We start from the raw sequence: 27,697 nt of genomic DNA on the forward strand, positions 1-27,697 counted from the left end.
GCAGCGCCGGCACACCGGGTTCTAGTCCTGGTTGGGGCGCTGGATTCTATCCCGGTTGCCCCTCTTCCAGGCCAGCTCTCTGCTGTGGCCCGGGAAGGCAGTGGAGGATGGTCCAAGTGCTTGGGCCCTGCACCCGCGTGGGAGACCAGGAGAAGCACCTGGCTCCTGGCTTCGGATCAGCGAGATGCGCCGGCCACAGCGGCCATTGGAGGGTGAACCAACAGCAAAAAGGAAGACCTTTCTCTCTGTCTCTCTCTCACTATCCACTCTGCCTGTCAAAAAAATATATAAATAAATAAATAAATACAGAATCTTAAAGCTAAGATCCTGAAATAAAACACCAATAGAAGTGATCTTTTATGCTAAAGGTTTATATGGCAAAAAACTATTTCAAACAAGGCAAAAGATAATAGAAAAATATTTATAAACCCAAGACAAAAAAAAAACCCTCCTTAATATTCAAAATATAGAGAGAGCTCTAAAATGAGTAAGAAAGACAAAGATTCTAAAACAAAAATGAGCAAAAAATACAAAAAGGTAATTCATGGAAAATAAAGCAGCAAAAACCATATGCACTGAATGCAATTGGAGACCATTATCTTAAGTGAAATAAGCCAGTCCCAAAAAGAGAAATATCAAATTTTCTCTGATTTATGGTAACTAATATATAGAGTACAAGAAAAGTAATGTACATGAGTGAAATTAACATTTTGAGATTTCATTATTGTTTACAGCTCTCGTCTATACTCCTGGAGAACAGTGGTTTTTCTACTACTTGTTGAATTCTTTATTTAGTGGAGGATTAGGCTTCTGACTGTAATTAAAAATTAAAATAAAAATAAAAGAATAAAGAGTAGGGAGATGGGAGTGAGAGAGGGAGGGAGGGTATGGTAGGAAGTATCACCATGTTCTTAAAACTGTATTTATGAAATACATGAAATCTGTGCCCTTTATATAAATAAATTTCCTCAAATAAATAAAAATAAAAGTTAAAGGAAAAAAATAGAACAGAAATCCAGCAGAAATAAAAATACAAGTTAAAACCATGCTATGATAAAATGCTCAGTGCATATACTGGAAAGAATACAGAAACTAATCATGAGAGTATAGGGAAATAGAGGAAAATGTGGGGAAAATGGGCTCTCTTTGTAGTTGAAAATAAAAGTGCTTCAATAGCAATACTGAATCAAAATATAAAATTGAAATTAAAAATGAATTCTACTTAGTCTTTGGACTAGAATCCTGCTTAGGAATTTACACTAAGCAAACAACTAAATGGGCATAAAAAAATCCAAGTATATAGTATGCTATGTTCTGCATTTTGTAGGACAGTAGAAAATGGAAAGCAAAATAATCATCAGTAGAGGAGGGCACCTGGTACAGTGGTTAAGATGCCACTTTTGGCCGGCGCCGCAGTTCAATAGGCTAATCCTCTGCCTGCAGCACCGGCACCCCGGGTTCTAGTCCCAGTGGGGGCACCAGATTCTGTCCTGGCTGCCCCTCTTCCAGGCCAGCTCTCTGCTGGAGCCTGGGAGTACAGTGGAGGATGGCTCAGGTCCTTGGGCCCTGCACCTGCATGGGAGACCAGGAGAGGCACCTGGCTTCTGGCTTCGGATCAGCGCGGTGCGCTGGCCGCAGCAGCCATTAAGGGGTGAACCAACGGAAAAAAGACGACCTTTCTCTCTGTCTGTCTCTCTCACTTTCCACTCTGCCTGTCAAAAAAAAAAAAAGATGCCACTTTTGATGCTAGTGTTCCATACTAGAGCGCCTGGGTTTGAATTCCAGCTCTGTCATTGCTACCCACTAATGTGCAACCTAAGAGGCAGTAGGCAGTGGCTCAAGTAGTTGGGCCTCTGCCACCCATGTCGGGGACATGGATGGAGTTTCTGGCTCCTGGCTTCAGCCTGGTCCAGAACTGACTATTGCAAGAATCTGGGGAGTAAACCAGCAGATGGGGGCACTCTCTCTATCTCAAAAAAAATTAAAAAATAAAAATCACCAGTAGAATGAATTTATAAAATATTAATAACATTATACTGTAAAAATGTTCCAAATAAATCATACAAATATTCAAAATGAAAAAGTTTATGACGGGGCAGTTGTCTTTCATTATTTGTATTCTCCTTTGCTCTTTTATGCTAGAACTTCAGATCTCAGTTCTAAATAAGGTCACCTGGAATAAAAATGGTAGTTGCTAGTCTCACCTACTAGATGTAGTAGCTATGTCACTTTTGGGCCAATAAAAGATAGATCAAGTTGTGGATGCGACTTTGACCAAAAGATCATTGGGAAAGAAAGAACATGCCTTTGTGTCTTTCTCCTTCCTAGAATAGGCATGCGATGACCTGAGCTGCTAGTCACACTGGACTTGAAAAGGCAGCCACTTAACTGCTGGTGGGAGAGCAACAAGCTAGGACAGGAGCCCGGACCTTTCACCTCAGCCCTGAACTCTTTCCCTCCACACTTCATATACACAAGGGACATGTAAACATCTATCCTGCTTATGCCAACACTACTTCAGGCTTTCTGTCACTCACAGTTCAATCTAATCCTAATTGACTTGAAAGCTTTAGGGTGACTCTCACAGAAGGACATCAGCACACATACCCCCTCTGGCAGTTGACACATCATGATGCTACACAGTGATTATTCAAGATGGTGAGATTACAGGTGATTTTTGTTTCCTGCTTTATTATTTCTTAATATTTAGGAAAAACTTTTCCTTACAAAGAGTACATACTGATTCTATAACAGAGTTACTGTTAGAGAAGAACTTTCCAAAAATGATGTGTTAATATGCTAAGTTTTCTTTAGTTACTCAGGACTCTAATATTTGAGTCACAAAGATTTCTTTTACAAAGAAACCACTGTGTCTTTGCCTGACAAATCCCACTGAACCTCAGTAGCTGGCCCAGAACAGAAACAGGTTTTCCCAATTTTTCAGGGTCCCCTCAGGAGCCCTACATAAAGCTGGTACTCACCATGGCAGTTTGCCAGTTCTCTACTGAGTTGCAGTTTGCAAAAGGTGACTTAGGCTTTCTGTCACTCAACCATTCAACAGTTTCATTCTTTAAAGCTTTCTGGTCAGCATTATGTTGAGCTAAAGAAGCCAGACACAAATGAGATGTATGGTACAAGCCTAGTTCCAATTTAAACAAAGTTTAAAAACAGGCGAATCTAAGAAATGGTAATATATATCATAATAATGATTAGCTGCACCAGAGATTATTGACTGGGAAAGGGATAAGGTTGAAAAGGTCTGTGTCTTAATCTGTATCGTGAATACAAAAGTGTATACATAAATAAAAATTCCTGAAAGCCAGTTCCAGACTTTTAAGTAAACAGGTTTTATAACTTAAAGTCTTAGAGGTGTTACATGACAAACCCAGGATAGACTTCTGTGACCTTAAATGAGTAAGCATGCATCAAGCTGCATGTATGCTTGAAATTTGTGCTACTTTTACTACGTGAAAATTATACCTAAAAATAAATTTTCTCTTCCTAGTGATTTATTTATATTCAATGTGATGACATTACTGCAAGTATTCTGTGCATTTAGCAGTGCTGGAGCAATAGGATCCTCCCCCTACCCTTTCTTGATAAAGATGAAAGTCAAGAACCCATTAGTTTCTCTGTTCTTTCCTTTTTAACACCTGGACATTCTTCTCATGCTATAGTCGTCAAATGGTCTTACTAATTCTCTTGGTGCCTTTTGTCTTCTGATGTGTTTGTGAATTCTATTACTGCTTATGAGGTCCTCTATAAAGTCCTTAGAAAAATTCTGTGCCCTAGGTAGGTCATTTGGACTTCATATGTGCTTTGATGCATTTGCTAAGCTCCCTGATTCTTGTTTTGATTGTATATCACTCTTCAATATATTTTCTAAAAATACAACAAAGTCATTTGATACCCATTTTTTTGAATTGTATATTCTTCTAACTTTTTTTTGTCCTATATTTCCAAGGCAATGAATTTAAAGGCTCAACAAGTTTAAAAATAATTAAACTATTAATAATCCTTAAACTCTTCCTGAAAAAAATTCTAATTTTATTACTGTCCAAACCACTAAGTCTTGTAATATAGTCTACCATACTATGACTTCAACCTGCCTTTCCAGTTTTTCTTTCCAATGCATTTCACAAGTTTGCCTTTGCTATACCTAGACATCTAGTGTTTCAACCAAAAATAAAAATGTTTCAGATGTAAACAACATATACATAAAGCGATTTTTAACTTTCTTAATGAATTGGGAGGACATTAGTATACAATAATGTGTCTACTTCTGTACACACTGCACAGGAGCACTACGAAGCAAGGAATACACAGTAAATTGTACATGCCTAACACTGGGGAAAGAGCATGGCTCACTTCTCCAAATCCTTTTTTCTTTAACTATTCCTTTTGCCTGGAAGAAGATATAATCCTCCTTCTCAGACATATTTGTCAGCCAAAGTACTTTCCAAGGCCAGCTTAGATTTTTACTTCTTGGGAAAACTGATTTTCCAGTTGGAATTCATCTTTAAATTCTAATCTTGCACAGGCTCACTATGCCTTTATCAGTCTATCACCAAAATAACACACAATCATATATATGGAACATACATACTATGTTGTATGAACAGTTTGTTAAAGAGTTAACTGACAGGTTGGGTATGTGTCATATTCACATTTAGTACGTCCCACAGCATAGAGGGTGTTTTGTGCAAGACAACCATTTGATAACATTCAAGTAACTGTATAGCCAAACAATGAAATTGTTATTATTTCTCCTGTTAAAACTATCATTCAGTTTTTTAATCAACAGTTTCTTTCTATTGGATCTACATAGTTCAAATCAAATACTATTTAAAATAAATAAGCCACTAGCTAGAGCTCTCCCCCCCCCCCCTTTTTAAATGTCTACAGAGTTTTTTGGGGGGTGTGTGGTAATTATGTTTATTTTAAAAAACTGATTTGTTTACATTTTTTGGCTTTATCAGGCCCACCACTGAAGTACAGAGATACTATTTCTGGCTGCTCTATTTTCCAAGGAAACCCTGCAATTTTCTTTTAAGGTCATAGATGTCTATTACTTCTATGAGTCTGCTATGTACCACCCAAGACTAAGTTATAAAACCTATTGTTTACTCAAAAGTCTGGAAGTGGCTTACAAGATATAATTAACTGCCTGAGAGAAACAATAAAACATAAATAGATCTTCTCCCTAGAAAACAATGTATTGTTGAACTACGTAAAAGAATCTTACCTTACTAATACAGAGAAAAATTTGGAGCAAGAAAGCAGCCAGTTATAGCATGTAAATTATATAAAAGTTAAGCCATCATCATTATCAGAGTGATGTTTTAAGTTAAACAAGCATGTCCACTCACACTAGAAATAGAACAGAAACGCCTTCCACCACCACTCCAACCCCAAACTATTTTACACACATAAGTATGTGCAATAAAACATAGAAAGAAGTGAAGTTTAAAAATCACATGCAAAGTTATATATCTGGAAAAGTCACAAGAATCAACAGGAAAAACTTCTAAACATTCAAATAAGAAATTCAGGGGCTGGCGCTGTGGCTAGTGGACTAACCCTGAGGAGCCTGATCTAGTCCCGGCTGCTCCTCTTCCGATCCAGCTCTCTGCTATGGCCTGAGAAAACAGTAGAAGATGGCCCAAGTACTTGGGCCCCTGCACCCACATGGGAGACTCAGAAGAAGTTCCTGGTTCTTGGTTTCAGACTGGCCCAGCTTTGACCGTTGCGACCATTTGGGGACTGAACCAGTGGATAGAAGACCTTTCTCTCTGTCTCTCCCTCTCTCTGTAACTCTACCTCTCAAATAAATAAATCTAAAAAAAGAAAAAAATTAACAAGAGGCTGTATAGACAATATAAGAAATAAACAGCCTTCTTATATGTAAATTATATAGGGCAAAATTCTAATTTGGTGGTAATAAAAAAATAAAGCCTTAAAATGCTATGAAAAGACATTTTAAATTAAGGCTTGAATAAAGAAAAGATATTTCTTGTTCTTAGACTCAATGAAAGAAATCAGTCAATTCTCTCCTTAAATTCTTGTGAATTTAACCTGATCCAAATAAAAATACAAGGATTTTACTGAGAATTAATAGTTCTAAATTTATATGAAATCTAAAAGTCTAAATTTCACATGAAACATAAAACCTGAGAACAATCTGGAAAATTGTGATATGAAGAACAATGAGCAAAAACAAATACTACAAGGTATTAATAAATGCTCTAAAGGTACATAAGGTGCTGGAATAGAAATAGCTAAAGAAAACAGAAGAAAACTGGGAAGGAAGTAGAAATACAAATACTTTTATAAACACACATAAAAAGATGTTCCACATCTCACACATAATGAGGGAAAAATCAAAACAGAAACAGCATATCACTTGTTTTTTTTTTTTTTTTTTTCACGTTTCAGTAAGAAAAAAATGATGAGAACACACACTGCCATGAGCACTATGATATACTACTGGCAACAGTGTATTCTGGTAAATCTCTATGGGGGTATTTTGGCAATAAAATTAAATAAAAAATGGACATCCCCTTTGAGTCATCAATTTCACTACTAGAAATGTATCCCACAGATACACTTCCAGAGATGCTCATGAAGGAGACAATCTGCAAACACTGTGTCTGCAGAAACCGGCACAACTGGCTGTTCACAGATGCAAGAGTAGTTAGATCTACTGGGTATGTATTTAAACAAAAGAGTACTGCAGAACCAACAGTTTTTTCTTTCTTTCTTTTTTTTTTTTTGACAGGCAAAGTGGATAGTGAGAGAGACAGAGAGAGAGAAAGGTCTTCCTTTTGCCGTTGGTTCACCCTCCAATGGCCGCCTTGGCCAGCGTGCTGCGGTCGGCGCACTGTGCTGATCCGAAGGCAGGAGCCAAGTGCTTCTCCTGGTCTCCCATGGGGTTCAGGGCCCAAGGACTTGTGCCATCCTCCACTGCCTTCCCGGGCCACAACAGAGAGCTGGCCTGGAAGAGGGGCAACCGGGACAGAATCCGGCACCCCGACCGGGACTAGAACCCGGTGTGCCGGCACCACAGGCAGAGAATTGGCCTATTGAGCCGTGGCACCGGCCCAATAGTTTTTTCTAGGAATGAGTTTATTTTTGAGATACAGTGATGCAAGATTCATAAATTATGTTTTACAAAAACCAAGCCCTAAACTTTAGGTAACAATGAATAATTTTCAAAATATTTGGGAGGAGAGGTGTTGCAAGTGACAACTGTATATTCTAGGCTAACACAATTCTATACTGTCCCTTCAGGCAATGGAAATACAAAATGACTATGAGAAAAATTAAAAAAAAAAACATTTGAAAGGAGTATTGAAAACATTTCACTGTTCAGAATGAAAGTGAAGAATAAAGAGCTGAGATCTTATTAAACACAGAGCTGAATTCATTCAGCGTGGGTATGCAGTTTTATAAGATGAAGCAGTTTCTTAGATATTGCTATAGAATGATCTGTAGGATACATTTGTTGGGGCTTGGTCAATAAGTTCATATCTCTTCATAGAAAATTGTTTGGTTTAGCTCAGCAGCCCCGCTCCTGAGTTCTGAGGAAGGCTTGCTTTCTTTTGAGCTACTTGACCTGGGCAAGGGACACTTTGGGACGGCTCCACCTCTTCTTTTTAAATTTTCTTGGGCTTCTTCTCATATACTGGATTCTCTGGTATAGCCACATGGGCTTTCTTATACATCTGTAGGATGTATTTTTGACTTAGGAAAAATAATACATACGCACATGAACCTACAGAATATCTCTGAAGGAAACACAGAACTGAAAAGAGATTGTTCCTAGAGAGGAGGATGAGGAATGGAGGCAAACTTTTCACTTTTTTTAATTTGTTGTGCAGTGTTTTTTTTTTTTTAATCAATGTGAATGTACTAACTAAAAAATTATAAAAAGATGGGGTGTTTTACCCATGGGAGACTAGGAGAAGCACCTGGCTCCTGGCTTCGGATTGGCGAGATGCGCCGGCCGCAGTGGCCATTGGAGGGTGAACCAACGGCAAAAAGGAAGACCTTTCTCTCTGTCTCTCTCTCTATCTACTCTGCCTGTCCAAAAAAAAAAAAAGATGGGGTGTTTTAGATGTTGCTTGGGGTCACCCATATTCCATTCTGAAGTACCTGGTTTCAGGTCCCAGCTCTACTTCTGAACCACCTTCCTAACGTCCACCCTGGGAGGGAGCAAATGATGGCTCAAGTACTGGAGCTCCTGCCACCCTTGTGGGAGACTTGGACCTGAGTTCTGAGCTCCTGGCTTTGGCCCGGCCCACCTCCAGCTGCTGCAGATATTTGGAGAGTGAACTAGCAGAAGGAAAGTTTCTTGTCTGTCTCTCTGTCTCCAAATAAAATGCAAACAAGGGTGGGAATTGGGGTGTGATGTTTAACTATCACTTGGGACATCCATGTCCCACAGTGCAGTGTCTGGGTTTGAGTCCTGCCTCTGCTTCCAATCCAGCTCCCTGCAGATGCATATGCTGAGAAGGCAGCAGATGATGGCTCAACTACTTGGGTCCCTGCCACCCATGTGGGATAATTGGATAGAATTCCTGGCTTCAGCCTGTCCAAGCCAGGGCTGTTGTGGGCGTTTGGAGATTAGAGAATGAATGAACCAGTGAATGGAAGATTCTCTTCCTTCTCTGTTATTCTTTCAAGTAAAAAGAAATATTAAAAAAAGGGGGCTGGCGCCACCTGGGCACTGGTTCGTGTTCCGGCTGTTCCACTTCCAATCCAGTTCCCTGCTGATGGCCTAGAAAAGCAGTAGTGCTTGGGCCCCTGCACCTGCCTGGGAGACCCAGAGAAGCTCCTGCTTTTGGATGAGCCAGCTCTAGCATTTGCAGCCATCTGTGGAATAAACCAGCGGATGGAAGTCCTCTCTCTCTGTAACTTTGTCTCTCAAATAAATAATCTTTAAAAAAATCAAATTTTAAACATATAAAAAGATGCTATATATTACTAATCATTATGGAAATGCAAATCAAAACAACCAAATACCACTGTATATGCACTAGGGTGGCTACTGTTAAAACAAACCCAATAAAGCAGAAAAAGACAAATTTTGGTGAGAATGTGGAGAAATCAGAATCCCTGTGCATCCTGGTGAGATTACAAATTGTGCAGGTAAAGCCAGTGAAAATAGTATGGAGGTCCTCAAACAACATAAATCCCACTTCTTGGTAAATCTGCCCAAGAAATTAAAAGTAAGCACTTGAACAGATTATTTGTACATCCATGTCCCTAGCAGCAAAAAAGGTGGAAGCAATCCAAGTACCCAACAACAGATGAACAGCTAATATATATACAATGGCACATTATTCAATCTAAAAAAAGAAGGGTATTTTGACATGTTCAGCAACACAGACGAACCCTGAAGACATGTGGCAAAATAAAGCCAGCCACAAAGGACAAATACTACATGATTCCACATTTATGAGGTACTTAGAATACTCAGATTCAGAGACAGAAAGCAGAATGATGGTTGTTAGGGACTGCAGGGTGGGAAGTGGGACATAAGTGTTTAATGAATACAGTCCAGGAAGATGAAAACACTCTATAGATGGATGGTGATTATTCCATAAAAATGTGATGTACTTAATGCCACTGAACTGTTCACTTACAAATGGTTAAATGGTAAATTTTATGTTGTATATATTTTCCCATAATTTAAGAAGTAATGCACAAAGAATCTGAAAGACCTATAGCAAGTAAAGAAAATTAAAAATCTCACGAAGAAAAGCCTAGGCTCGGATGCCTTCAATGATGAGTTATATCAAATGCTGAAGGTAAAAATAATACTAGTTCTTCAAATATTCTTTCAGAATATAGTGGAGAGAACATTTCCCAAATCATTCGATGAGAACAATATTACCATGATACCAATGTCAGACAAAGACACAAGAAGAAACTCATAAACAAATATCCCTCATGGAATATATATGTGAAAATCCTCTATAAAATATTAGCAAACAAATCTAGCAACATATACAAAGGTTTTTTTTTTTTTTAAATGAAAACTATGACCAAAAGAGACTTATCCCAGGAATGTAAGATTGGTTTGAAATTGAAAATTCAACTAAACAATGAACACATTACTGAAAGAAAAAAAAAACCCATATGATCATCTCAACAGATGAAGGAAAAGTACTGGTGAAATCCAAGACCCATCCATAAAAAAACACTGAACAGACTAGCAGAAGGGAATATGTCAACCTAATAAAGAGTACCCACAAATATATACAGTTTGTATCATATTTAGTAGTAAAAAACTGAAGGTATTCCCCCTAAGTATGCACATACAATGGAGCATTATAAAGGATACAAATAAAGGATATCTGATACACCACTTTTATTCAACATTGTGTTGGAGGTTCTAGTCAGTGCAATCATCCAAAAGAAAGAAGTGAAATCAAGAGAAATTAAAAATGAAAGCTTATGGGCCGGTGCTGCGGCTCACTAGGCTCTAATCCTCTGCCTTGCGGCGACGGCACACCGGGTTCTAGTCCCGGTCGGGGCGCTGGATTCTGTCCCGGTTGCCCCTCTTCCAGGCCAGCTCTCTGCTGTGGCCAGGAAGTGCAGTGGAGGATGGCCCAAGTGCTTGGGCCCTGCACCCCATGGGAGACCAGGATAAACATCTGGCTCCTGGCTTTGGATCAGTGCAGTGCGCCAGCCGCAGCGCGCCAGCCACGGCGGCCATTGGAGGGTGAACCAACGGCAAACGAAGACCTTTCTCTCTGTCTCTCTCTCACTGTCCACTCTGCCTGTCAAAAAATTAAAAAAAAAAAAAAAAAAGAAAGCTTATGTCCAACACAATCATAATAACAAAGAGGTGGGAACAATCCAGATGTTCATCATTTGGTAGATGAATGAACAAAACGGCTTATGCATATCATGGAATATTATGGAGCAATAAAAAAGAATGAACTATTTATATATGCTACATGGATACATGGCTGAATATCAGAAACATTATTCTAAGTCAAAGAGTCAGACACAAAAGATCATGTACTGTACAAGTTAATTTATATGAAATGACCAGAAAGAGAACATCTACAGAGGCAAAAAGTAGACCAGATGCTTGGGCTTGGAAGCAGTAATGGGAATTGACAGTTAATAGGTACAAGGGATCTTTTTAAGAGTGATGGAAATTTTCTAAAACTGGACTGTGCTGACTGTTGCTCAACTCTGTAAATTTACTGAAAGCTACTCTGTTTTAAATTTTATGGTATGTATACTTAAATTTTATGGTATTATATTTAATAAAGGTGTTTAATATTAAAAAAGTAATCATTTTAACAATAATATCCTTTACATTATTCAATCTATGGTTTTTTATCCATATTTCCATATGCTGGAAAAATATGAAAATGAAGGCTTAAACTAGAACATCTAACTAGTGCTTCATTTATTTTCATGGATCAGAAAAATTCAGAAATACTGTATTTAGAAAAGATAATCTCTGTTTAAGCCGTAAATCTGAGAAATGGATTATGCAAGGTATTTTATTATCCACTCCCCTCAACTGTCACAAATATGAGTGATGAAAAATAAACTTACGTTAGGGCAAAAAATACAATACCTATTAAATAATCATTTTCTTGACCATCATGTGTCTTTCAGAGAACTAAATTTAAGTCAGTTGTGCTTTAACAAAATATGGGTCTTCAAGATATTTTCTTCAGATATATGGTCAATCAGGAACAATTTAAACTTCTTGTTTTTTTTGTTATGCTTTTTTTTTTTTTTTTGACAGGCAGAGTTAGACAGTGAGAGAGAGAGAGAGGGAAAGATCTTCTTTCCATTGGTTCAACCCCCAAATGGCCGCCACAGCTGGCGGGCTGCACTGATCCGAAGCCAGGAGCCAGGTGCTTTCTCCTGGTCTCCCATGTGGGTGCAGGGCCCAAGCACTTGGGCCATCCTCCACTGCCTTCCCGGGCCATAGCAGAGAGCTGGACTGGAAGAGGAGCAACGGAGACTAGAACCCGGGGTGCCGGCGCCGCAGGCGGAGAATTAGCCAAGTGAGCCACGGCGCCAGCCTAAACTTGTTTTTATCACAGTGAAGTTCCCACCACATAGTTCTTAATCTTGGTCAATGAGCACCCTGAGGCTTTCAAACTAACTCCTTTCTCCTGCAATTTTTCCCATTTCCCCTTCCTGTCCTTTCAGTTCCCATTCCTTCCTCCTCTTATGATCTCTGCAAATTCAGGCATGTTTCCCTGTTTTGGTCCTGCCTGGTATGTCAATTCCAAGCTTAATCACACTGGCTGGCCACCCCTTTCCCAGGGGGTGCAGGAGACCTCTTCTACCGTTAACCTTACTGGCCCAGGTGCCCCTCCGATCTCCTTGATTCCACAATATCATCATCTTAATACTTATATCCAGGCAACAGCATTTTCAAAGCACTGCCAGAGATCTTTTACAAATTTCTTTTGGCACATTTTTATCTGATGAAATGTGCTCCTATTTCTGGTATATCTTCCCACATCCATAATCACCACCGTAGGGACATTTCACTAAATATGGCTAAACTCTTGAATAAATGGAGAGAGTGTGAGGATAGATGAAAGAAGAAATTTGCATTAGTAAGACAAATAGTAAGAGTTTGCAGGGTAGAGGACACGTATTTCTATATACTACTGGTACAAGGAAAAACCAGTGGGCAATTTGGCCTTATCTGTTAAAATTTTAAGAAGCATATTGTTGGACATAATACATTTTGACTACAGCATTATAAAAATATTTGAGGCAGTATCCAACCATATCTATCAGGACACTGACCATAATACTGTTTGAATCATACAGTAAGCCTACCAGGCTTGACGTTCCACACAGGCAAAAGAACAGATCTGTTTTGTACTCTGCAGTATACCTAGTATACCGAGCACTGCCTAGCACAGATGAGGTGTTCAGACAGATTTTTTTATTGAATACACAAATGATGAAGATCTGAAGGTTCGTTTAGTTTGTCTGGACCTCTGTGGACGCTGAGCAAGTGAGGAACCAAATTTCCATTTAGGTTGTCTACGTTATTACCAAGTTTAGTGACTATGCTACAGCCTCAGCCCCTGTAAGCTGCTGTCAAATACATACCGCCAATCATCTGAACAAACAGCAAAATTATCTGAATATTCAGAACAAACCAGTCACACAAGAAATATGCTTCTTTTGTTAAAGGAAAAGTAACTTTGCCACGCTTGTAGCAGTAGTAGAATAGCATTCTGGCTTTGCTGATTAACTACAGGTAACCCAGATTTGTTTTTTGTTTTTCCCATTCAACTATTATCATCGGAAAAAAAAAAAAATCTGTCTTTTTTTTTTTTTTAATTTTTTTTTTTTGACAGGTAGAGTGGATAGTGAGAGAGAGAGAGAGACAGAGAGAAAGGTCTTCCTTTTTGCTGTTGGTTCATCCTCCAATGGCCGCTGCGGCCGGCGCACTGCGGCCTGCGCACTGCGCTGATCCGAAGCCAGGAGCCAGGTGCTTCTCCTGGTCTCCATGTGGGTGCAGGGCCCAAGCACTTGGGCCATCCTCCACTGCCTTCCCGGGCCACAGCGGAGAGCTGGCCTGGAAGAGGGGCAACAGGGATAGAATCCGGCGCCCCAACCGAGACTAGAACCCGGTGTGCCGGCGCCGCAAGGCAGAGGATTAGCCTGTTAAGCCACGGCGCCGGCCAAAAATCTGTCATTAAGATACATTTTTTTACCGTGGTAAATAAAATAATTTTCAGAACAACAATTTAGGTAGGTATTTGGTGCAAGGGTTAAGCCACTACCTAGGAATCCTTGGGTTCAAGTCCAGGCTCTGCTCTCCATTCCAGTTTTGTTAATGTGCACCATGGAAGGCAGCAGTGACGGCCCAAGCAGTCAGGCCACTGCAACTCACTGCAACCCAGTTTAAGTTGTTCCTGGCTCTTGGCTTCAGCCTGGCCCAATCCTGGCTGTTGTGGACAGAAGGTGGGCGACCTCTCTAGGTCTCTCTGCCTTTCTAATAAATAAGAAGCGATTTAGGACTCTGACATGCTCAAGAGTAAAATATCCATCTTTACTGCAGAACACTACTGAATAAGGTATGTAACTTGGCTTTATATCACACATAGCTTTTCAGAGTTTAAGGAAATCAGAAAAGGGAAGAACTTATCATAGTGAGGCTGTGATAAAATATGACCTTTCAAAAGCCTGAAATGAGATTACATCATAAAGACACATGAGGGCACTCTAATCAACCAGCAAGGAGAAACAAGGGAAAAAGTGAATTCAGGTTAACAATTTAACAATCTCACGCAATAGGTGCCTCAGACAATGGTGAAATTCTGAATGCTTGAAATATATAGCAATAGACAGTTCTTGATTCAAATTCTAAGAAGTCAAAAGGATTCTGCAACTGGAAACTGGAAAGAAAAGAGTCTAACACTTTCAGACCCAAGGTGAGGATTAACCAAAACTCTAATGATTTGTTACACTGACCTTGGGGCAGAATTTGCCCCTTTCAAGCAAAGATCTTCTATATAATCTACAACTGCCCTTGAAGTTTTACTTTTCTTCCACTGGGAGCAGGCCATGAATTCATTTCTTTGCTCCATCTGTTTTCCCAGGAGAAACAGAGAGTTAAAAGTTTGAGGCCATAGAGATAAAACAGTATTTTGCACAAAGGAGCACAGACCACAGAATGCATTTCATGACCTTCTCAAGTTTTAAAATCTGCAAACACAACTAACTACGGCATAAAATTTCCTCTACCAAATTCAATAAATATAGTGTAAGAAGCATTTAAATGATCTCTTAGACCTTTAACAAGAAAGTAACAGTAACTCTGCAGTGAGCCATAGATTCTGAAGCAATCAGGCTCATTCACAAAGGGTTATCATTTATCTTAAAGTCACATTCAAATGTCTAGCACAGCAAAATTATAAACGATTCCATGTCATAGATCTTTGGTGTCAGAGGTAATAGTTATAATGCAAAGTGTTAAAACTCTGAATGCCAAAAGTACACAGTGCTTTTATAATAAATCTCAAATGAATAAGCTAGATGATTCTCTCCATCTCTGAACTATTTATAGGAAGTACATACACAAGCTGCATTCTTGAGCTACTTCTTACAATTCTATTCACTATAATCTTCATATATTTGAATGACTTAATTCCTGGCCATGAGGTTTCAAAATCAAGTGCTGTCAATATACTCAGTACTTTTTGTTTGATGGTCATTTGTTAAGGACTCTGGTGAATTCTAGTTTCTACCCTTAGCTGAATTGGGTGAACCCCATTAGACTCAATCTATACTAAGAAAACTGTCTAAAATGTGTTAAATTGAGAAGACCTTTTAAATTTTCTTGTACTTTCTAAAATGATTCTGGTTAACTGAAAATACCAATGAATTTTCTTGAGTCAGTTATCTAAGGACATATCCAAGTATTATGTTATAATAGGATTCATTGTCTTCATGTGAGTGTGTGACAAACCACCTAGAGTGTGATGTGCAAAGTTAGAGAACTCTACATGGTGTCAGACAAGCTAACTATAGACAGTATAAAATATATAATATAAAAACCACTAACTTTAGCACTTGAGGTGTACTCTGATGTAAGGTTCTTTGGATTATCAAGAGTTTCCAAAGTTGATTTACCAATAAACTTTTTAAAGATCTTACTTCAACCAAACTTGCATTGAAAGCTAATTTTATTTTAAAGATTTATGTACTTATTTGACAGGCAGCATGACAGAGGGAGAGGAGAGAGATCTTCCATCTGCTGGTTACTCCCTAGATGGCCAGGAGCCTAGAACTTCATCAAGGTCTCCCTTGTGGGTGGTATGGGTCCAAGTATTTGGGCCATTTTCTATTGTTTTCCCAGGCAGGGAGCTGGATCAGAAGCAGAACAGCCAGGACTCCAACTGACACTCATATAGGATGCTGGTGTTGCAGGTAACAGCTTAACCTGTTGCGTCACACCACTGGCCCAGGAAATCTAGTTTTTGTTTTTTTTTTAAATATTTATTTTTTTGAAAGTCAGTTTTACACAGAGAGAGGGAGAGACAGAGACAGATCTTCTATCCTCTGGTTCACTTCCCCAGATGGCTGCAAAAGCCCACAGCTGGGCCAGGCCGGAGCCAGGAGCTTCTTCCAGGTCTCCCAGGTGGGTGGCAGGACCTTTACACTTGGGCCATCTTCAGCTTCTTTCCCAGGCCATTAGCAGGGACCTAGATCAGAAGTGGAGCAGCCAGGACACTAACCAGTGCCCATATGGGACACTGCCGTCACAGGTAGCAGCTTTACTCTACATCACTGGATCCACAAAATCTAATTTTAAAAATTGCCTTGAATACAATTTCTCTGTCTCCATTCTATCTTTTTTTAAGAGAAAACTTCATATGGTGTCAGTCACTGTTCAGGATGCTAGAGTCCCAGTCCTCATCATGCAGTAGACTTGGTTTCAGATCTTGGTTCTATGGAGCCCCTTATTTCACCTCTTCAAAGCTCACATTTTTTTATCTGTAGAACTGGAATACTATCACCTGGACTAAACGTTTAAATAGGACACTACTTAGCAAGAACCAAGCATACTCTCTGGAGCACACTGATTGCTAAATAAAAGGTAGCAATTATTCTTTTTAACTGCAATGGTTATTGCTTATTGTAATCTTGCTAACCTCTCCCCTTAATCTTTTCTCATTAGTACTCACATAACTTGATTGGCCTTCAGAATAATTTATTCAACTATTTGGTGGGGTTGGTCATACTATGTATCAAATTCTGGGAATACATGGAGTCTATATGAGTGAGGACAGATTCAAGGAAACCTTGCAGTAGCATTACTTAAACAGACACCTGACATACAAGAATATGAAGAAATTAGCTAGCCCTCCCCCCCAAAAAAAGTGTGGAAGGCAATGAAATATATTCAAAGTCCCAGAGGCAAAAGAGAGCAGGCTGAGTTCAAGGAACTAGAAAATGTTTGATATGATTAGTTCAAAAAGAGCAAGGAGAAGAGGCCTACGCAAGAGTCTGAAGAGGTAGCACCATATTCCTGAAGGCCAAGTCAACCAAATTTAGACTTTATTTTAAAGGCAACAGACACTACCAGAAGGGTTTAATGGATCTCTGTAATTTAAAACAGGGAAGGAAAGTATAGAGTGGAGCTGAAGGGTTAAGATTGAATACAAAGACAGTATTAGCAGACTGAAGACAAACAGACCTATTCAAGAAACTCTCATTTAGGAAGTAGAATAAACAAGATGTGCTCATAGGTTGTGGCTGGGAAGGGCACTTTGGAAGGTTATACTCTCAAAAACAAGAATGTGCTCAGTAAAATGTCTTTCAGGATACAAATAAAATGTTTTTAACATTATTTATTTATTTATCTATTTTTTTGACGGCAGAGTGAGATGGTGAGAGAGAGAGACAGAAAGGACTTCCTTCCGTTGGTTCACCCCCAAAATGGCTGCTACAGCCAGCACGCTGCACCGATCCAAAGCCAGAAGCCAGGCACTTCTCCTGGTCTCCCATGCGGGTGCAGGGCCCAAGCACTTGTGCCATCCTCCACTGCCCTCCCGGGCCATAGCAGAGAGCTGGCCTGGAAGAGGGGCAACCGGGATAGAATCTGGCGCCCCAACCGGGACTAGGACCCAGAGTGCCAGCACCGCAGGTGGAGGATTAGCCTACTGAGCCATGGGTGCCGGCCTATTTATTTATTTGCAAGACAAAGAAATAGAACAAAGGAGCTCCCATTCACTTTTTACTCCCCAAATGCCCAAGATGGGAACCAGGAACTCAACCCAGGTCTCCCAAGTGGGTAGCAGGATTGCAAATAGGAAGGGCCATCCCCGCTGCCTTCCAGGGTCTGGATTAGCAGGAGGCTAGAATCAGGAACAAGAGCAGAGCACTGAACCCAGGCATCCAATAAGGAACACAAGCATCTTAAGTGCCAGGCCAAGGCCCATTCCCACACAAATTGACACTACAGATGAGGACATAGTCCTGGAGCAGTATACAAAGTTAAAACATTTTAACTACTGGAGACTTATTCCAATCCTTACTCAGCAACAATGTTTCTGAAAACATCTCTGTATGTTGACAGGAATTCTGCATTACAGATCCTCTATCTATCTCCTACCAAATGTGTTTGAGTAGGTAATGCATGGTTTAAAAGATGGAGGGACTATTGATCATACTTCCTTTTTCTCTGAGGCCATCTTTTGCTTTTTAAAGGAAAAATCAATTTTCTACTCTTTTCCATGTTTTCACATTTTAAAATAAATTATGAAGGAGGATTTTATGGGCAAATCAAGTTACATGTTAAGTGAATCCTGGTTCTCTGGCACCTTCAAAAATGAACTGTTATGGAGAAAACTGTTTGGTACTTCTCTGCCTTCTAAAACAAAGCCTATCAAATACACTCTATCCTTTACTGAGGACACAGGGTCTGCGTTCCAACTGTTAAGGTGACAAGCTCTTTTGCCCTATAGACAAAACTCTTTTCATGGAATGCTTTGGCCTACTTTTCCTTCTCATCAGTTCAAGAGCCACCTTTCCGGGATGGGTAGTGTTGCACAGCAGGTTAAGCTGCCACTTGCAATGCCTGCATCCCACACTAGAGTGCCAACTTGATTCCCGCTTCTGATACAGTTTCTTGCTAATATGGCTGGGAAGGCAGAGGAAGATGGCCAAGTACTTGGGCCCCTGACACCTAAGTAGGAAACCAGGATAGAGTTTATGTCTTCTGGCTTTGGCCTAGCCTGGATCTGGCTGCTGTACCAACTTGCACAGTGAACTGGTTGATGGAAGATCGATTTCTCTCTGTTGTTCCATATTTTTTTTTTTTTTTTTGACAGGCAGAGTTAGACAGTAAGAGAGAAAGGTCTTCCTTTTACCGTTTGTTCACCCCTCAAGTGGCCGGCGCGCTGTGCCAATCCAAAGCCAGGAGCCAGGTGCTTCCTCCCCATCCCCATCTTTCAAACAATATACATCTTCTTAAAAATTATCTGATACCTCAAAAAAAGAGTCATCTTTCTGAAAATGGTCCTTACCTCCCACCCCCAATCACCAGTCAACTTAGTTCCCAAAACACAGAACATGCTTTTATTTTAGTGTGAACACAGTGAATTACAGATAATTTTGGCTTACTTTTCTATCTTCTTTAGGCCGCATGCCTTTTTAGGGCAAGGGCTGTGATTTTCAATTCTGTACCCCTAAATGCCTGGCACACTAACCCCGAGGCAAACTGATGCGCTCACAAAGTTTACTGACCCGCACTGTGACCCCTTCAGGCATGCTTCAGGGGTGGGGAAGGTCAGGCCCAACCCAGGAAAGTCATTTGGTCTGGCCCTGATGGCCAAATCATCCGCAGGTGGGACGGACTTGAAATTCAATATATCTATAGCAGGCTCATTTTTAAGTTGATACTTTTGTGTGGCCCAAGAATGATGTTCTAAACATCCAAATGGCCCTTGGCAGAAAAAAGGTTCCCCACCCCTGAAAGGGAGACAGTTTGGGAGCTGAATCTACTTTTAATACTTTCCTCACAGAAAACAGCTGGTGGTTATCAGATGAGAGTGTGTGGGCTGTGTGGCTTGGGAAAGCCTATTCAAATAATTACAGAAATGGGAAAAAGAAATTTTGTTTTTATATATATAACAATTACAGAAAGAAAAGCTGGACAATCATTTGGCTGCAGGAACACAGATTTTTAAAGTGTTGAGAAACAGCATTTCACACCTGTTTTTCTTCTCTCCTAATTACGCTATTACTAATCTGAAACAGCTGGAATAAGCTAACTTTTTGGATCTGTGCACACAATGACAATAAAATGGCTCAAAACAAAGGTCTGAGAAGCTTTCCTGTGAGCCAAGCATTGAAGAAAATGCAAAGATTTCCCCAGGTAGAATGGCAGCTGCATCAAGCTTTGGCTCTTGCAGTCCCTACAACCTCAGACTGGAATGCCTTGACACTTCCTCTCTGCCCATACAGATCCTAGGCAGTGTTTGACTCAAATCCTCCCACATCACGCCCTGACCTCGTTCTTCTTTGGATTTGAAGGGCTGTTAGTAGTTGGTAACAAGAGACTTAATGAGTGACTACGTTCTGCCCAACATTTTCTACTCTGTTCGAATCTGATCAGCCTTCCCAACGACGGCAGGGAGACGCTAATCAAGAGCCAACTGAATGGAAAGAGGTTGTTAATCCATCCTAACACTGGGAAGCTGAGAAGCAAGCCCAAACCTAGCTCATAGGACCCAATCTTAGCTCACAGGTGAATATTACGGTCAACCTCTTGCCTCGCAAAGTGAATAAAACCTGGCAGATTTATGTTGTGGGTTAGGGGGGCCAGCGGTCAGGAGAGGGAATTCAAACCTTCTCTACAACAAAAGCAGCTCTCCTCCACCCACCCCCCTTTCCAGTTCCCTTCTCCGTGACTGTTCCTTGCCCATATCCAAAATGGCACGGCATCACTTTTGCCCTCCGACCTAGGAACGAAGACTCACCAGTTTCATAATGGACTTTAGGTTTTTCAGTATCAGTCTCAGGACTCCTCAACCCCAGCATGTGTCTTCCGGTTCAAGCTCCTTCTCTGGCCCGCCGAGAGCATCGCGGGACTTGCAGTCTTTCTTCCTCACGCCCCCTTCCCGGAACATCATGGGAAATGTAGTCTTCCTTCTGGGCATCATGGGAACTGTGGTCGTCTTTCCTTTTCCTCCCTTTACTAGCCGAACGCCTCCTTCCGTCGGCTCAAATTCATCCCCGCCGCCAATTCATCCTCCCTCTCCACCCCAGCATGATATCATGTCCCCTGTATGGGCCTGGGACCCATGGTATTCTGGGATGTGTAGTCCCGACGGCCTCGTCTCCGCTTTCCCCGCCTCCCTGTGGGAAGGCGGATGGGCGCGAGACTTGCCGGGAGCTGTAGTTCCCTGGGGCCTCCAGACGCCGAACTCGGTGCTTTTACTCAGGGGAGGCAAGAACTACAACTCCCAGGGATGCCTGGCTGCAGCAGGTGGGAGCGGGGCTGTTGATATCAATATGGCGGTTGTCAGCCAGACAAAGACAGTCAGTCTGATGTGATTGAGACAAGGGAGGTTTTGAGGGGGAGACTGGGAGATAGGGGCCTCCCCTCCCCCTTCTCCTCTTCCTGCGCCGGCCTCCACCCCTCCCCAGTCCCCTCCCGACGGGCGCCCCACGCGGAAGACACCCCTCCCCCTCCCGCTTTCCCTCCTCCCTACCTCAGCCCTTCGTACTGGGACGTTGGGGAGGGGGCTGTGCCGGGCGGAGAGAACTCAGCAAGGATTCTGAGGTGAGTCGAGCGGATTTGAAGCCGGACTACCTTAAGTGTGTCTCTTTACTTCTTTCTCTTCACTTAAGAAAATTTGGTGTGGGGGGGAGGGGTCTGGGGAGAAAGTGAGCGGACGCTGGGGAAGGGTCTCCTAAGCGGCCGGATTGAGAGGAGGGAGGAAGCAGGGGGCTTCCGAGTGAGTGACCGGGACACGGGGTGTGGGGTGGGGCAGTTTGCGAGGGACAGGAATTGAAAGGCGTCGACTGCTCCCCAACTCTTTTCTCCTGGTTTCTTCCTCTACTATGGGCGGAAGGTTGGAGGTGGGGGTCTCCTGCTTGGAGTTTGGGAAACTGCGAGGTGATTTTGAGGTGTGTCGGTGTGTAGAACTGTGTTTTAAACTGTGTGACGTGTACTTCAGTGCTGCGCTCGTCTTGAAGAAATGTCTATAGATAGGAAGTTAGATCGCTAGAGTCATAGCTCGTCCTGGGCCTGGGCTGAGAAGCGTGCGTTGAGGTCCTGGTGCTGGACGTTTGGGCTGGCGACGTGGTGCGGGGTTGCTGGACTCAGCAAGTCGGTTGTGTCCCATTGCCCGCTCACATTCCGCCACCCGCCTCCCGTCCCCTCCCCTGGTATAAATCTCCACCCCAAACTCCGGGAAGGAGAATTGTGGAGATGATGTGGTGTGAAGATGGATCTTCGCATCCTCAAGTCGGGAGATAGGTGGGAAAGGAAAAGTGTTTCTTAATATTTTATTCCGGAACCGTGTTTTGGTTACACTGTTGGGGCTACTTTGAAAGGCGTCCTCCACCCACCTTCGCCCCCGAAACAGTAGGTAGAGGTATCCTGTGGTCTTCGTGTTAACCTAGATTGTTATTTAACTTGAGCTTCGGGGGCGTGGAGTGGGGGAACTGGAGTGCGGGATTGTGTTCGCTTCTAAAGGGGCAGGATGTCTGATGTGTATCTTGAGATAGGGCGACTTATTTTCGTAGTAGGAAAAACTGCTGGAAATTATTTGCGGGGCGGGGAGGGGGGAGACGGTGCGTTGAAAGGCGCTGCTTGTGTTTCCCTTCTACCCCACCCTGTTCTGTCTCTCATTTGCCTGGAAGCTGGTATGAAAGAGTGAGGAAGCGTTGGGTGAATGAAGGCAAGAATGCAGTTGGCAGTAAAGATCCAACACTGTGTAAAGTTGAATGGTGTAATGTGCTTGCTGTTTTCCATTTAGTGTGAAGCTTTATTAAAACCTCATGTATAAAACAGGGTAGAGTGATGTGACGGTGTCTCCGGGAGCCTGCAGGTATAGAACCCGATGCCTTCTCCCTCTCTTCCTGGCTTCCCCTCACTCTCCTTCCTTCCTTCAATCCGTGCTTGCTTTCTTGACAGAGTACATTTCTCTTCCTGATGGCTGTAATACCTCCTGTGCCTTTTTAATTTAGTTTGTGCTAATACAGTTGTGCTCTTTGTGGTTTTGCTGTAAAATGCATCCTTAGATGAAAGGGATCTGCAGTTGTTTTTATTTTGCATTTATGCCACAGGTAATTACCACATCAAGATTGCAGTGTTTTTACATTAAACTTATTTAAAAATTGCACAACTAACTTGTTAGATCTCATTGAATTATGTTTATAAGTCAAATTTGGAAAATTTGAGTTCTTTTTTTTTTCAATTTCCAATTAGAGTTAAAAAGGGAAGGGGATTGCAACATTTTTTGCTTCTCACAGCCTTTAATATTTAATAACATTACACCAGGAGGATTTAAGATCACGTAATTAGTACTTCAGTAACCCCTTTTCCTGTGACACTTGTTTTGCTTTGTTTTTTAACTGTAATGGGCTTTTAAATAACTAAGGGAATTGGCATAATTTCTGTTTGGATTGTTGAATATAATGTGTGTGTGTATTTGGCCCCAAACTTAATTCTTGAATGCACCATCTATCACTAAGGGACCTTTAGATTCTGTAAGAACTGAAAGTCACTGTGATGTACTATGTAGTTTTATGGTATGTTTTACAACCTTTGATTTGAAATTTCTGCTCTCCGCTGTTCACACAGATAAGGGGACTGGAAGCATGAGGTAGCATATATCTTAGGTTCGCCTGAACAGAAAAAAAAATTGATGTGTCTTCTACATCTCAGATATCGAATATGTTGATGCAAAGCTGAGCTTTCAGTTTGTTGTGGACCAGGTTTTTTAGTTACTCATTTTAGCTTATATCTGAACCTAAAATATTACTTTGCAAAACTGAAGAAAAATTTTATGTAACTACATAATGGAGTTTATATTTTGTTTTGTTTTTCTGAAGCATTCTGATGGTCATAGTTTAAAAATGTTTAGTGCTTCTTTTAGAATTTTAAAGCTATAATGTTTAAGAGTTGGAAAAATATGAATGTTTTCTCTTTCGCCGACCTTTACCTCACATTTTCTTTTTGTTTGTCTTCATCTATGGAAATACAAAATTACTTACTGGGAAAAGCTTTCATTAAACTTTTTCTGACTGATAATGGGGTCAAAATCATTATATATAAACCACATATATTCCTTGCATTAATTGGCGGTAATTCTGTGGCATTTTAAGCACTGGACATTAAAATGATGTAAAGCCTTGCTGCAGGTTAAAGCATAAAACATTCTCAGTGTGTGGAAGTCGTATGGTTTATGAAAAAGGTAGAAAACCGGAGCACTGGTGCCTGTCCAGTTTAACATTGCATCCTGTAATTGGGAAAGACACATTTATGTGAAAAACATATTTATTTTATTGTGATTGCTTCTAAAAATGTGAACATATGTGGGAAGTTGAAATTCTAAAGTGTTATTAACCAATCTGTTGCTAGTTTAGTGTACTGCATATAGCAAACACTACTTATGGTCACAAATATGCATCAAAGGAAGGAGCCCATGGAGCTTTATGTTGAATACCTTCAGTAAGATTTCATTTTCACTGCTCTATACATAGTATTACTCATAGAAACTAATAGCTCAGTATTGCTAAGTTATCAAATGTACTGCAACAAATCTCTGATTGTTTCATAATTAAAAAATAGAGTTAACCTGTTTATGGCAATTTTTGTGGCAAGTATTGATCAGGATTCTGTTGCTTAGTTTCAGTATATGTTGAATACACTGCAAATACTTGTGCTTACTTTGTTCATTTGGAGTCTCCTGTACCTCACATTCAGTCCATCCCAACTGTAATGTTTCACACAGGTACCACATTGCATGTTTTTTGGGGGATTGATTTTTTTTGTTAACTGTAACTATATATATGTAACTTAGTAAAACTTTATAAAAAATAGTTGAGTAAAAAGCACAACTTGTCTCAGTATATCCACACACACACTCACACATATTCAAATAATCTTTATTTATTTATAAAACTGGTATATGAAGATATATCAGAAAATTTAAGAAGTTGAAATTAAAGGATAAGTCTAGGGGCCGGAACTGTAGCACAGCAAGTTAAGTAGCTATCTGCAGCACTGGCATCCCATATGGGCACTGGTTCAAGTCCTGGCTGCTCCATTTCTGATCCAGTTCCTTGCTAATGTTCCTGACAAAACAGTGAAAGATGACTCAAGTGCTTGGGCCCCTGCACCCATGTGGGGGACCCTGAAGAAGCTCCTGGCTCCTGGCATCTGCCTGGCTCAGCCTTGGCTACTGCAGTCATTTGGGGAGTGAACCAGCTAATAGAGGGCCTTTCTTTCTCTCCTTCTCTCTAACTTCTCCTTTTGAATAAAAATAAATCAATCTTTTTTAAAAAAGATAATTTTATTTTAGTGCAAAACTTTGAAATCCATGCATGCATATGAGCATTGAGGGATCTTCAGAAAGTTCATGGAAAATGTGTATTATGAAAAAGCTAGTTGATTTTCAATATTTTTTCCACTAAAATAAATAACTATTTTCCATGTAGTTTTGGAAGTCCCTTTGTATAGCTATGAGACATATAGTCCATAGGGCAGATCTGAACCACAAATATCAGGAGACTGAACATTGGCTCAGTCACATGTTGCCTGTATAGTAGAAGCTTTGGAGATTTCCAGTGTCATTCAAACCATTATTTTAACATGTTTTGCCAAGGAATATTTTATGAAAATGAAAGTGTCAGTATTGAAATTTTCCTTAAAATAGTACTAAGTACTTAATATGTGATTTAGAATCTTCAGTGCAGCCGTTCCCCAGATGTCCTTTACTGGGCTTAGGACTCTATTGGAGGTGCAGAGTAAAAAATTTTCTGAGTGATTATTTCATGTAAAACTTTTGAGCGTCTATTTAAACACAATCCAGTGCTTTACATAACTTGTTTTCTGTGACCTTAGACAAGTTGGAAATTTACTTTAACATTGTTTTGGACACTTTCCAAAAGCATTTGGTTATTGGAAGGCTCTGGCATTGGCAGAGTTTTACCCTTACAGTGGAAATAAGGTTGAAATTACCATAACTTTTTCCAATAGTTATTGCAATCTTTGTGCAATGTTTTATAGGTTCTTAGGACATAAGGATAACAGTGTTTTTTTCTCCCTAACATTTGCAAACATGAGGGAAAAAGTAACAATGTCTGGCTTTAGATTTGAAGAAATGACCAGTTATTTTAATTTTTTCTTGACTATTAAAAACTTTTGTCACCATACTCCTTTTTAGGTGATAAAATGATTTTAATCTACTCAAAGGGCATTTAGGTTTTTCTTAAATTTAGAGTGCTGATTATGATGAAAATGTTTTCTACCTACACATACTGAATATATTCTCTGTAGCTTCCTTTGCCCATCTTACATTCAGTGAGTCTACATGCGGAATATCAAAACAGTTTATAGCTCTTACTACCAAATGCATATTAACTGTGGGGTTGCCAAGCAGCAGTGACTTTAATGTATATAGTCACAATTTTTTAAAGATTTATTTATTTATTTGAAAGAGTTACAGAGAGAGAGAGGAAGAGAGAGAGGTCTTCCATCTGATGGTTCACTCCCCAGTTGGCCACAACGGCCGGAGCTTTGCTAATCCGAAGCCAGGAGTCAGGATTTGGGTCTCCCACGTGGGTGCTGGGGTCCAAGGACTTGGGCCATCTTCCACTGCTTTCCCAGGACACAGCAGAGAGCTGGATCAGAAGTGGAGCAGCCAGCCTTGAACTGGCACCCATATGGGATGCTGGCACTTCAGTCCAGGCTGTTAACCCGCTGCACCACAGTGCCAGCCCCAGTAGTCATAGTTTTTATAGCAGGAAAGTCAAATGCTGTGGATGAAATGAGGATGACTTTGTACTGAACCCATTTGCTTAAAATTTTGATAAGATGGTAGCATTGTTAAGATGTGAGAGTATTGGCTTGGGCCTATTCAGTCAAGCCTTGGAATCATTCTCTCTTCCCATCCAGTCATGAAGTCAATCTGATTTTGCACTCTTTGTATATATTTACTTTTATCCTATTACTGTTTTTATTCTATTACTGTTCCTGTAATTCAGGCCTTCATCATTTCTAGCTTTTTATGTGAGTCTCTTAACTAATCTTTCGACTTTGATTTTTTTGTGTGTGTGTGAGTCATTCTACATTCCTGCTTAGGGATCTTGCCAAAATGTGACTTTGATTGTCAGCCATATTTTGCCTATAATCATTCAATGGCTCCCCAGCCTTTCCGTTAACTGTAGAGTCATTCCACCTGTTTCTAAATCCTGACTCTACTACTTACTAGCTTTGTGACCTTGGACAAGTTATTTAAAATATCTGTACCTTATTTCCTCCATCTATAAAATGGAGATAAAAATAGTACTTACTTCATTGGGTTATTGTGAGACTTTCAAATAAGTCCTTAGAATTTTTTTTAAAAGATTTATTTATTTTATTTCAAAGCCAGAGTTAGACCAGAGACACAGAGAGCGAGAGCTTCCATTTACTGGTTCACTCCCTGGCCACAATAGTAGGCGCTGGGCCAGGCTGGAGCCAGAACCAGGAGCTTCATCCAGTTCTCCCATATAGGTGTCAGGATCCCAAATGCTTGGGCCATCTTCCACTAATGCTCTAAGGTGTTCTATATGAGAAGCATTTTCTTGTGAGGCTTGAATAGGACACTCTGTTAAACAGGATAAGTGTAGCAGTGCATATTGAGGTACTCTGTGGAATGCGAAAATGAGTTAGATTTAATCAAGAATCAAACAATTTAAAGGAAATCGCAGAACATCCCCCACTGTAACTTACCCTTAGCTTTTTATACCAGGCACTTTAGACAAACTAGAAAGATGACAAAATAGAACTATAAAACTAGCCAGGATTAAGGCAGAAGAGAGTTGACACTGTAGACATGGATGTACTGTCCCTACAATTTAGATCACAGATCTAATAAAACATACCAGTATCTAGAGTCCATTCTTTAAGGGTCCTTGTTACTGCTATCAAGAAACATCCTTTGCTGAAGAGAGTCAT

The 27,697-nt window shown here is 40.5% G+C and overlaps 2 protein-coding genes across 12 annotated transcripts in view; one reads left to right on the forward strand and one right to left on the reverse strand.

The window, feature by feature from the left end:
• INTS9 (integrator complex subunit 9) overlaps nucleotides 1-20,755 on the reverse strand; it is a 155,016-nt gene extending 134,261 nt beyond the window's left edge. Inside the window, 1 exon segment of the mRNA XM_062212781.1 lies at nucleotides 20,502-20,755. Within this exon segment, the coding sequence (XP_062068765.1) occupies nucleotides 20,502-20,510 (9 nt within the window). The 5' untranslated portion in view covers nucleotides 20,511-20,755.
• Nucleotides 20,756-21,025: 270 nt separating this feature from the next.
• Nucleotides 21,026-27,697, forward strand: part of HMBOX1 (homeobox containing 1) — a 204,032-nt gene continuing 197,360 nt past the window's right edge. For 10 of the 11 annotated variants that reach the window (XR_009868227.1, XR_009868228.1, XR_009868229.1 and 7 more), the window contains exon 1: nucleotides 21,026-21,307. The gene's annotated coding sequence lies outside the window, so the exon portion shown is untranslated. Of the gene's footprint in view, nucleotides 21,308-21,987; nucleotides 22,007-27,697 lie in introns of those variants that run through there. The other variant, XM_062213595.1, reaches the window with a different exon arrangement.

This window comes from Lepus europaeus, chromosome 16, assembly GCF_033115175.1.
Source record: "Lepus europaeus isolate LE1 chromosome 16, mLepTim1.pri, whole genome shotgun sequence".
NCBI classification, from domain to species: domain Eukaryota; kingdom Metazoa; phylum Chordata; class Mammalia; order Lagomorpha; family Leporidae; genus Lepus; species Lepus europaeus.